Source organism: Triticum aestivum, chromosome 2D (genome assembly GCF_018294505.1).
Source record: "Triticum aestivum cultivar Chinese Spring chromosome 2D, IWGSC CS RefSeq v2.1, whole genome shotgun sequence".
NCBI classification, from domain to species: Eukaryota; Viridiplantae; Streptophyta; class Magnoliopsida; order Poales; family Poaceae; genus Triticum; species Triticum aestivum.
Window position 1 is genome coordinate 44,928,436 of NC_057799.1, and position 11,494 is coordinate 44,939,929.

General features: G+C 50.2%; 2 protein-coding genes across 2 annotated transcripts; both read left to right on the forward strand.

The window, feature by feature from the left end:
- The first annotated feature begins 2,294 nt into the window (after window positions 1–2,294).
- On the forward strand, window positions 2,295–4,258 carry LOC123048620 (probable lysophospholipase BODYGUARD 4). Its single transcript, XM_044471681.1, has 4 exons — window positions 2,295–2,849; window positions 2,993–3,339; window positions 3,429–3,625; window positions 3,742–4,258. The coding sequence occupies exons 1-4, from the start codon at window positions 2,354–2,356 to the stop codon at window positions 4,046–4,048; spliced, it is 1,347 nt and encodes a 448-aa protein (XP_044327616.1). The 5' UTR covers window positions 2,295–2,353; the 3' UTR covers window positions 4,049–4,258.
- Window positions 4,259–7,331: 3,073 nt separating this feature from the next.
- LOC123048621 (uncharacterized) lies at window positions 7,332–8,622 on the forward strand. The gene is made up of 2 exons (XM_044471682.1): window positions 7,332–7,601; window positions 8,286–8,622. Exons 1-2 carry the CDS (start codon window positions 7,374–7,376, stop codon window positions 8,535–8,537), a joined length of 480 nt encoding a protein of 159 aa, XP_044327617.1. The 5' UTR covers window positions 7,332–7,373; the 3' UTR covers window positions 8,538–8,622.
- The last annotated feature ends 2,872 nt before the right edge of the window (window positions 8,623–11,494 follow it).

The window sequence follows — 11,494 nt, forward strand, 5'->3', positions numbered from 1 at the left end:
CCCACTAGGCGCTGCAGTGAGCACTGTTAAATAAGTTATCGATCCAGACCATGGGTTGGTAGCCAAAATATACCGCAGAAGACATGTTCGGGATGCAAAGAAAATTGGGTTGCAGATCTATTTCAAAGGAAAAGTCGTAGACGGACGCTATGCCTCCACGTCTCACCATCCAACGGTTGTAACCCCTTCTTCCACCTCCATTCAGAGGGCTGGGTAGGGTTTGCACGTCTCGTTGCGGAGGAGTAGTGTGGTGACACATCGAGGCAAGCATCAGAAGGCATGTAGGGAAAACAAAAAGGGGCAGAGGAAGGAGGGAACAACGAGGGAGCGAGATAGAGGAGGGTTGAGGGCAATGGGCATCAGACTTGGCGGCGCGGGTCTAGGTGCATGAGGTCACCCATGGCCACGACGGAGCGGCGCATAGGAGGTAGCAACGCGGGAGCGAGACGGAGAAGGGCACAACGACAGTGAGGTTCAGCTGCAGCACACGAAATGTGGTACAAGCGAGCGGGCCATATGCATGAGGGGACGAGCTATTCCTTTGCAAAACGTTTTTTGACTTAGCGGTGGGATTCCCTACGTAATTACCAAACTCCTCGCTCTGTCGTGTCGTGAAGCTGCGTTTTAGCCGCCTCTCCATTTTGCACCAGAGGAGGGCCCTCTTCATGAAGTTGCTTCGACGGAGCTAGGGCGTTCGGGCCCTAAGTGTGTAACTGCAATGCACACTGATATAGGTAGGAGATTAATTGCATGTTAACGTATTACCTCCGTTTCAAAAAAATTGTCTTGGATTTAACTATAAATGGATGGATAAATGCAACACTAAAACGTCTATAGATACATTCGTATCTAGACAAATATAAAACAAGCTTTTTGGGAGGAAGCTAGTATTAGCCAAGATACTATAAATTGCGCATTAAAACTGGGCAGGATGTTAATTACTTGAGTAACATTCACGTTTTATTTTCTGAGAATCAATATGATTTGCTCTCTACACATATCGAACGCTTGCCATTGAAGCAATTCACGTCCTCGAATCCATGGCCGAGATTAGTCGTATTGTTTTCATGGCCATATACGCACGTCGCCGTCGAGGAATCCAAGGATAGATGTAGAAATGGAGACGCTGCTCCGCTCCGCCGTGTCGTCCTCGTCGTAGGTGGCACCAGAACGTTCGTGCCCCGCGCCGCGGTAAAGCACGCGCGCCCTCCGATCCCACGGGATGTTGACGCGGGGCCGCTGAACTTCCACAGAATCTAGAAAAGTTCCCGGTGAATCGACGCCGACTGCCGTGCACACGTGAACGTTCCGGTGACCCGTCGCCGTCGAGCCGACCAAACCAGAAGCCGCCGGCACGACGAGTCGCCCGAACGCTCGGGGATTTGGTCCCGGCACACGCGCCAACGCGGCGACGTGGAGCAGCGGCGCACACAAGCGCCGCGTTTTTCCAGCCGCACGACTCGCATCCACTTAGAGCATCTCCAACAGCCGCGCTTCGCACCTCGCGTAAAAAACTAATTTACCGCGCGCCGTTTCGCTGGTTTTGCGCGGCCGCCAGCGCTGGCTTCAACAGCCACGCTAAAATGCAGCGCGCGGCGCTTCAGCAGCGCGCGACTCGCCGGGGCATTGCATATATGGCATTTTGGCACAAAATGAATTTGAAACATTCAAAATGCAATGAACATGACATATAAAATTTCACACAAACAAGTTAATGAATAAAAGTTCATGCCCACAAGTTCATCCAACCAAGTTCAAAATGCAAACCAAGTTCAAGACACAAACGAAAGACACATCAATCCTCTTCCTCGTCTTCGTCCTCATCTTTCGAAGACGATTCTTCCGCCTCCGAAGATGAACCTTCCTCCCTTTCCTCATCACGCACCGCATCACGTGAAGCTCCGACGGTGTTGCCAAGATCTTCAACGGCAACTTCGTGGGAATGTGTGTGAGGAGGCACATCGAAAGACATTCCGCCCATGGCGGCCGGAGGTGCACCCATGCCTCCCATGAGAGGCAAAACTCATGCCCCCCGCGCTAGGGTTTGCGGCGGCAACGGCGGTGGAGGGGTCGCGGCTATAGGCTGGAGTGGGCGGGGTGCCGGCGCGTGCGTCCATGGGTGCAGTTCGCCGGCACCGGCGCGCGCGGGGCGTAGGAGGCGGAGAGGAGTGAGTGCGGCGCGAGCGCTCGAGTGTGCCGCGGGCGCCTCAAAACACCGCGCGAGATAGCAAATCCGACCACGCGCCCAACTCCTTATACTGCGCGCGTGGTTATTGCGCGCCCGCTGGAGCCACCGCCAGGTTGCGCGCGCTAAAATGGCCAAATTTGCGGCGCGGTAGCGCGGCTGTTGGAGATGCTCTTGAGCCCTTCGCGCCACCCACCACCCTGCGGTCGATCACGGGCTCACGATGGCCGCGCTCGCAGATCTCATGCCCCCGCGAAATGGCCGGGGGCGGCGATGGCGGCGCTCGCGGCCGCCGTGTTCGCGGCCCTCGACGTCGTCGACGTGCTCCTCTGCCTCGTCTACGGCGTCCTCGACGGCTTCCTGGAGGAGAGCCCGCTCGGCTGCTACTGCCACCGGAACCGCGGCAAGGCGGCGGCGACGGGGGAGGAGGAGGCCGACGGGGTGTCCGACACATTGTACGTCCGGAGGAGCGCGTGCCGGGACGCGCTGCTGCGGCTCCTCGGGCCGGTCGGCGGGGGGACGAGGAGGAAGGAGGACGCGTCGCCGGCGAAGGCCCGGAGCCCGCGGTGGTCCGACTGCGGATGCGGGAAGTGCGGGAAGTGGTGGAGCAACGGCGGCGACCGGCTGCACTTCGTCCTGCAGGAGCCGACGGCGCCCAACAAAGGTCCGTGTCCGTGTGCTTTATCGTTCTTGTCCTTGACAGATTTTTTCCGTTTTTAGTTACCCGTCTGTGTGCGCGCACGAATGTCGCCGCCATGACCTGCCGTGCCGTGCGTGACGACGACATTAACGCCGGCGACTTCACAGGTGCAGAGGAGACGCGGAGCGAGAGTGATCGCGGAGACGACGCCATCTTCATCCACGGCTTCACGTCCTCCTCCTCCTTCTGGGCGCAGACCGTGTTCCCCGAACCCGCCGCCGCGAACCACCGCAGGCTGATCGCCGTGGATCTCCTCGGCTTCGGCGACAGCCCCAAGCCGGCGAACTGCGCGTACACGTTGCGGGACCACGTCGAGGCCATCGAGCGGAGCCTCGTCGATCCGCTCCACCTGGGCTCCTTCCACCTCGTCAGCCACTCGATGGGCTGCACCATCGCCATCGCCCTGGCCGCCAAGCACCCGGCGCGGGTCAAATCGGTCACGCTCGTCGCCCCGGTACGTACGCCGCGCACTCGATCAGAGCTCTGCATCATTCTGAGATGTGCTTTCTGCTTAATGGATCGGTCGCGTCGTGTTGGTCGCAGCTGTACTTCCTGCCGTGCGAGGAGAGGGCGAGCCAGGTGGCCCTGCGCAGGCTCGCCGAGAAGAAGCTCTGGCCGCCGTTGCTGTTCGGCTCGGCGGTGATGTCTTGGTACGAGCACATCGGGAGGACCATCTGCTTCGTCGTCTGCAAGAACCACCGGTTCTGGGAGTGGCTCATCAAGATCCTCACGCGCACGAGGTAAGCGATCAAATCAAATCAATCACGATTAACTCAGATTAATCCAGAGCTCAGGCATGAACAGGGACACATTTGCCTGGATCTCTGCCATTTTGCTCATGCATGTACTTCATCAGCGGCGTGGACATCGTGGTGAGGGACCTGACGAGGCACACGCACCACTCGGCGTGGCACACGATGCACAACGTGATCTGCGGCGGGGCGAGGGCGCAGGACCGGAACCTGGAGGCGCTGGCGGCGGCGGGGGTGCCGGTGAGGGTGGTTCACGGCGACGCAGACCAGGTGGTCCCGGTCGAGTGCAGCAGCCGCCACCTGAAGTCGAAGCTCCCGCACGCGGAGCTCCGTGTCGTGGGCGGGCGCGACCACAGGACGGTGGTGTTCGGGAGGGAGGAGGAGCTGGCCCAAGAGCTCCGGGCGTTCTAGTCGGGCTGCGAGAAGGCAGGGTGTGCAGGCTAATGGATACTGGGGAATGAAACGACGCGAAGTCTCAAACGATGCCGGATAGTCAGTGTACAGAACTACAGGATGAAACTGTAGAAACATGTTGTTCTTCTCTTACAGCAGCGGGATTCTTGCTGGTATTTTTTTTAGAATGAAGGCATCACGCCATGTTCCATTTCTCATTGAAATGAAGCAAAGTCTATACAAAATCATCCATTAGAGCTTCTACAGCCGGAACAGCCGGATAAAGCAAAACCAGCCTCCTAAACGTCCACGGACGCGTTCGTAGACAGTGACCGGTGAGCCCTCATATGGCCATGTGCCCGTGTCCACAAATCGGATATCTCAAATCGGACCCCTCAAAATCGTGCTATCCATGCAACGTGAGAAACTACAGATGTCGATCATACACATATAGATAAACATAGTTCAACCTAAATTCCATACGAGCATATAAAGATGGTTCATCGGATCAAAAGATTTAGTTCATCATCGCAACATAGATAAAAACTAAATTAACTAAAAACTAAAATGGAAGCGAGAGCGACACTGAGACATCACCACTTCCGCGTCGGTCTCTTGCAGTCGCCGTTGCAATTATAATCCTCTGTGTATGTGTCGGCGTGAGGTGTGTCATCGAAGCCGTGGGGACCGTCGGAGTCGTAGCAGTGTGATGCGGACGACGAGCTCCTCCTCATCGTCCGCCTCCGTCTCGAGCAACAACGACTCCCAGTCGACGGGGTCATCGCCATCGGACGGTGTGCTGCCGGAGCTTGACATTGGATCAAAAGGGGGACGAGGAGAGGAGCAGACGGCAAGTGGAATGGAGTGTGGTTTGACTGCGGTCTACGGTTTGTCTAGGTGGGGATATGTGTGGGGTCAAGATGGTCCGATGGGCACGTCCGAGCCTCCCATACCCGCCCCAAATTTGGTTTGGGTTTGAGGGGTGCCGGTGAGGTAACTTTGGATAAAAAAAGTCATCAAAACATACCAACATGAAATCTAGTTTTGAAGTTCTCGCCTCGACAGATTTAATGGTGAAAACAGGTTTTAAATCGGATGAAAGATTTGAGCCACAAAGCATTTTGTGAAGTCAAATCTAGATGAAATCTATGCTTACAACATCATTTTGTCTTATATGCACGCGCACGCACACACACACAAAAAAAGAGCATATGCATGTGCCAATGATATGAAGAGAGCTCGAACTCACCCACATGAGAGGCACGTCCTGCACGCATGGGCATATGCACCCACTTTTCAAAAAATGCATTTTAGGCATGTTTTATAATGTCAAAAAAGCAAAAAATCATGCATACATGTTCGCAAATGTGTGTGCGCGGCATAAAGTTTTACCAAAAAATATCTTTTTGTTTTGTCTTCGTAATAAAGACAAATTTTAGTGTTTCTAAATAGCGTTACACGACATAATTTTTATCTTTTTGCACAGGCCATAAAAAATGTTATTTTTCTATGAAACTTTATGCACACACATAGGACATGGACCTTTTTTAGACTTTTTCCCGAAGTGGGTTCATATGTATCCGGGTTTATCCATGCACTTCCCCACTCCACACATCCAAAAATGTCAAAGAAGGATTTGTTTGGTACTTTGGTTCTAATGTATGCATGCGTTCGGTATTTTTAACCTTAAAAACATAACGATTGACAGATAGTGCAGTCCATAATAAAAATATTTTTATTGTTGGTTATTATATATTTTTCCAATAATTGTTTACTTTTATATAGTTTCGTGTAAGTTTAACAGTTTTGCTAAAGTACATCTAAGATGTGCCCTAAGGTTGGTCATAGTAAGAGTAATTTAGCTAGTAACATAACGCAACCCAATACAAATTTGCTTACGTGGCAAATAATTAATAAGAAAATAGATGTTTATGGTAACATAATATCTTACTGCAACATAACACACTCGAAAGCAAATGAGTCTACAACTAAATAAATGAAGGGTTACATGACACTTCATATATGTTACTCCCTCCGTTCCATAATGTAGTGCACATAGATTTTTTTGAAAAACCAAACCTCACAAACTTTGACCGAATTCGTGACAAAAACATTTATATCTAGAGTGCCAGACATATATCACTAGATTCATCATAAGATGTAGTTTCATATATAAGATGTGGTTTCATATTTTATATTTTCGGTATTGTAGATATAAATAGTTTTTTCTAAAAACTTAATCAAAGTTTACAAAATTTGACATTAAGAAAAACTCTATACGTACTACATTATGGACCGGAGGGAGTAGTACCCACTATAAAGATAGTAATACTAATATATGCATGTTACTGATCTAAGTTACTTCCCACTATGACCAGCCTAAGTATTGCACATCTAAATCTTATGTTCCTAATTTTAGGTGAAGATTCATGCAGGTATTTTTTTTCTTCTTTTCCTTTTTGCTTTTTGTGTTTGATTGTGTCACTCAGATGTGCAATAACTAGTTGTAAGATCCTAAGTTTAATTGTAAGATTGGACATGTAGAGAATTGTAAGATCGGACAGGTAGAGACAATAGTTGCCCATAGAGCAACGGTACTTAATTATGAAAGTTGGCTAAATAGTTGACCCTATTAGTCCATTCTTTTAAGTTAAATGTTTTTATTCTTCTATTACTATTCCTCTGCTTCATTTTTTTGTCGAGCCAAATTTCCTCCGACTGATGGATAACCATTTGCCAATGGGGGAACTGCTTCTTGTTTAAAATTTAGATAATTGGATTTCAAACAAAGAAAACCAGAAATTCCATAGCGAACACAGGAATTCTAAAAGAATTCTGAAATTTTATCAATATAAAATTCTTTAACCTATATACACATGAATGATCCAATGTCAATCTTCGGTTATATACTTCGCTTTTCTTCTTCCACGTCATAAAAATCAGTTGTCAGTGTGCTATATCATTTGATACCACCTTATATCTTTCTGAAGTGTGAGAACCTGCAATCCTATATTTTAACGGATTCTTTTCATTTTAGCTTTCGTCTTGGAAGTCTGTTGGCCTTCTGTTTTTTCTCTCCATTTTCTTAAAGGGAAACATTTTCAATCTGTAGTCTTGTAAACGTCCATCGCCAGACCAGTCCAACACCGTTGGTTCAACTGAAATCTAACGCCTCAGAAATTGTGCTTCTTTTCTGTAAAAAAACATCGGTAGGAACTAACAGCCCGCAGCCCACGGACGTAAATCTCCCCCTAATATCGCCCCTAATCTCTCCTGATTCCAGTGACAGCCACACCGGCCCGATCTCCTCCTCCTCGCCCAGATCCCCTTCTCCCCGAGCATCATGGCCACTCCACTGGCCAGCCCGCCGTTGTCCATCTACACGATGCTTGGCCTGGTGGCCGCCGGAGCACGCGGCAAAACCCCTGGAAGAGCCCATGGCCCTGCTTGGCGCCTCGTCCCCCGCCGAGGTCGCCGGATTCGTGCGCGGTCTCGCCCCCGACCCATCCTGCCTACCCGCACACCGCCGCAGTCCTACATGGCGGAGATACGTACAGTCGACTTTGCTGAGGTCTGCACTTTCGTCTTTCTTTGTTGCAGCCGGTGCTTGGTCAGACGTATGAATTCGTGCATGCAGATGGTGCTTCTAATGTAGAGTACAACTGTTTTGCGTCACATGATGATTTGCTTCCATAGTTTTTCTTTTGAAACGGAGCTTAAGTTGGACATACCAGGCAAGTAATACTCCTGTTCGTCCATATCCTCGTCCGTTGACTGTCGCGGCTACAACACACACTTTGCCTCCCGCGTCGCCGACCGCTACTGCATCGTGGCCACCGCCACGATCCTATTCGGCGCCAATGACTTGTCCATGCTCGACCGAGAGCGCTTTTCAGCACGCCCACGCCCACGTCCGTCGACGATCATGTACGCTCGCTATCTCACTGCCTCACTTGTGTCGTCGTCCCTTCCCTGTTGTTCTGTCGCATTCTATTTGTCGTGGTTGTTTCCGTGCAAGGGAAAATAGTTCATCAGCATGAGAATATGTTTCTACTCCATGTAAAAAATGTTTCCATCACGTGAGCAAGTGCTTCCTAGCTTTGCTCTATAATGCTCCTTTAGTACATACTCCTATAATGCTTCGACAGTAATGCTAAGATATTTTGGCTATCACTACAATGTGCTCCTTATTTTCTTCGGGTGCAAATTCTAACATCTTTGGAAGCAATGTTTGATGCATACTCCTCCTATGTAGGAAGCAAAGCTTGTTGCACAATGTCATGAGCAACAGCGGAGTGGTGTCCTTCGCTTCACCAAGGGCTTCTCTGCGGCCATCGAGGGCCAATGTGTAGATGGAGACGACAACAACAAGGTGGCTGCTAGGGGTAGCGGCAGCAATGGCGAGGATGTCGACCGACAGCAACAACATCCCCTTCGCCCGTCAGCGGCTATACCACAATTCTACTTGAGAACTAAAACAACATTGATACAATCGGGGAGCAACTAACATGAATATGTGCTTATGTGTCGGTGCTACTATTGAAGCAGGCAATGAAACTAAAGTGCATTTTTTGCTCTTCTTTTTTATGTTGACGAAGCACTGAATAATATTCTATGAATCTCTGTAAAATTTCTGTTGGAAGCAAGTAACTTCGATTACAACATATTAAGCATATACGAAAATAGAAAAGGAAGCATACAATAACAAGGGTTGAAACAATAATTCAAAGCATGGAAGCATATGTGATGAACATTTAAATAGGACGCCGATATACACCACACGTGTGGCATAATAGGCATTCGCCCACACACCGTGTGTGGCATGAGCAGAGGGCAGCCCACACGGGCTGTGTGTGGGCGAACAGTAAAATTGCCCACACGTGTGGGCGTGACTACTTCGTGCCACACGCCCAACAAGTACTACTCACCCCCACCCCACACGTGTGGCACGAAGCAAATATGCCCACACGTCCTGGCGCAGCTACATTAGATACCCGCGGGATGACGATTTAGTTGCCATCCGGGATGGCAAATGTGGTTGTAAAAGCATGACAACTCTCTCTATTTTGGTTAACTATAGTTGACATGTCTAATTTATGGTAGTTGCCGCGTGTAATCAAACCATAGTTGTCTTGTGTGATTAACTACTTGCCACATATGGTCAAACAATAGTTGCTATGTGTGTTTACCTAGTTGCCACGTGTGGTTAATCACAGTTGCCATGTATGTTTATCTGATTGCCACGTACGCGCAACTGCAGTTGCCGCCTAGCAAACGAATCATAGTTGCCATGTGTGTTTACCTAGTTGCCATGTACGCGCAACTGCAGTTGACATCCAATAACGTACGACTGTCGTGTGGGCGAAAAGCAATTCGCCCACACGCACGTGGACTAGGTGGTGGCTGTGTGGGTAGAAACTAGTTCGCCCACACAGCGCAGCTGACAACCGCGTGTTGTGGGGCGTGTGGGCGACCTCTCCAACGCCCACACACCGGCCTTGTCCTACGTGGCACGCGAAAACTGCCTCGGTGTGTCAAGATTCGTGCAAATTTAACTGGACGGTGATCCAGGCGTGTGGGCGAGTTGCAATATTGCCACACGTGTGGGCGTTAGTGTTTTCGTTTAAATATTGCTACTGGATGAGAATTTGAATCACTTGTGATCTATAACCTCTTTAAAACACAAAACTGGAACCATGCCTAATTTAAATCATGGATGTATGATCTGTTAATTTTATTGCTGCCGAAACAATACACTAATTTGTTATGCAGATTTATTAAATTTTGTACGAAGCCACTGGATTGCTAGTAAATCAAAGATTTGGAAGCATTTAATCTAAAAAATGAAGAAAGCGCGCCACTTGATAGTGCTGCGATTTACTAAGAACGGCTGTAGTGTTAGAAGCATGACTTCCGTATAACAGAAATAAACATACAGTTATGAAGCATGGTTTGCAATGCTTGAAGGGTTTGTTGAGGAAAATTAATAGGAAGCATCACCAGACGAAAGTTGTTTAGATATGGAAGCTGGTGCATGGAAAGTACAGGTCGTGCGTGATTCATGGAGCAATTTTCTTTTAGCCGTTAAAAAGCTAGCGCTGATGGATGGAAACTACCAAATCCCGCTTAACTACCAAAGGCCCACGTCCAGCTAGCCTATTAGATCAGACACTCGGATCAACCCCAATCGTACGGCAGTGGGCTGGTCTGATGGATATCTAGGGATCAGTAGTTTGATCCCTAGTGGTTTCCTTTCTTAAATTCTGTCGTATACAGCCAGGTGCCTAGGCCACAAAATTTAACTGTGCATGCCTTGAAAAAATGCCACACAACATTGAATGTGATAACCCATCCAAGACATTGTTTTAACAGTCTTCTTATAAGGCCGTAGGGTTACATATCAAGAAAATACACAAGGTCATAGACACAATACCTAAATGCAAATTTAACATGAGAAGAAAGTTGGCATATATGCATCAGGTAATTCGCAAATGTAACATAGTCATTGGCATGCAGGGGGAAAGCCCATAAACTCATTCATACAGTTCGGGGCATTTACTCCACAATCGATTTCTGAATAGAGAGCTAAACAGAACGTTCAGAGGAGATACAAGGTGAAGTTCAGCAAGTAGCTCTAAAAAATTATTAATCTGTCTGTACAAACAAAGCAAAGGAACCTCAGAAGATATGACTGCGTTGGTAAGAGCATCTCCAGCCGCGCCCCAACAAGGCCCCCCAGGCAATTTTTCGGCCGCCGGCGCCGAAAAATCGGCCCAGTCGCGCCCCCAAAGGCCCTTTCTTCGCTGGCTCGGGCCGAAATTGGCGCCGGCGGACCCAGGCCGAACCCGGCGCGCTGGGGGCGCTTGGGGGCGCCGGCCGAATCGTTTTTGGCGCGAAAATCGGCAGGCCCTCCTTGGCAGCGACTCGGCTCTTCTCGTCGCTTCGTCGTCCTCATCGCCTCGGTTCCCGCAACGGAATCAATGCCAAAGCTGCCGCGCGCTGCCGCGCCGGTCAGCTTCCTCCATCGATGCCTCACGGGCGGCGCAGTGAAGACGGGACGATGCACGTCCCTCGCCCGCCACGCGTACACACGGCGGCCACGCGAGCGCCGCCTATATAAGCCGACCCCCTCCCGCACCGGTGACGCAGAGACTCTCCACCGCCGACGACTTGTTCCTTGACTCCCCCGTTCCTCCCTCTCTTCTCGCCGTTTCCAGTTCACCCAATGACCGAGCGCTTTCCAGGCGACGGCGCGGCGGCGAACGGCTTCGGCCGCCGCCACCTTCACGAGGACGAAGCTCGGCTTCTCTATGAGGCCGAGTACCCGGTCCCGCCGGACATGCGGGTACCCGGGGCGTGGAGGATCAGCGCCGGCGGGTCCCGGTGCCACCGCCGCCCACCGGGGCGGCGCGTCGTGCGGAGATCGCCCGTATTCGGTCCTCTCTGCCTAGGCGGCGAGGGAAG

Bases quoted from the DNA above. Each gene is read 5' to 3' on its own strand.
- LOC123048621 (XM_044471682.1), top strand. From the start codon at position 7,374: ATGGCCACTCCACTGGCCAGCCCGCCGTTGTCCATCTACACGATGCTT. The intron at 7,602-8,285 runs GTCTGCACTTTC...CCTCCTATGTAG, and splicing joins GTACAGTCGACTTTGCTGAG to GAAGCAAAGCTTGTTGCACA.
- LOC123048620 (XM_044471681.1), top strand. From the start codon at position 2,354: ATGCTCTTGAGCCCTTCGCGCCACCCACCACCCTGCGGTCGATCACGG. The intron at 3,340-3,428 runs GTACGTACGCCG...TGTTGGTCGCAG, and splicing joins CGGTCACGCTCGTCGCCCCG to CTGTACTTCCTGCCGTGCGA. The intron at 3,626-3,741 runs GTAAGCGATCAA...GTACTTCATCAG, and splicing joins AAGATCCTCACGCGCACGAG to CGGCGTGGACATCGTGGTGA.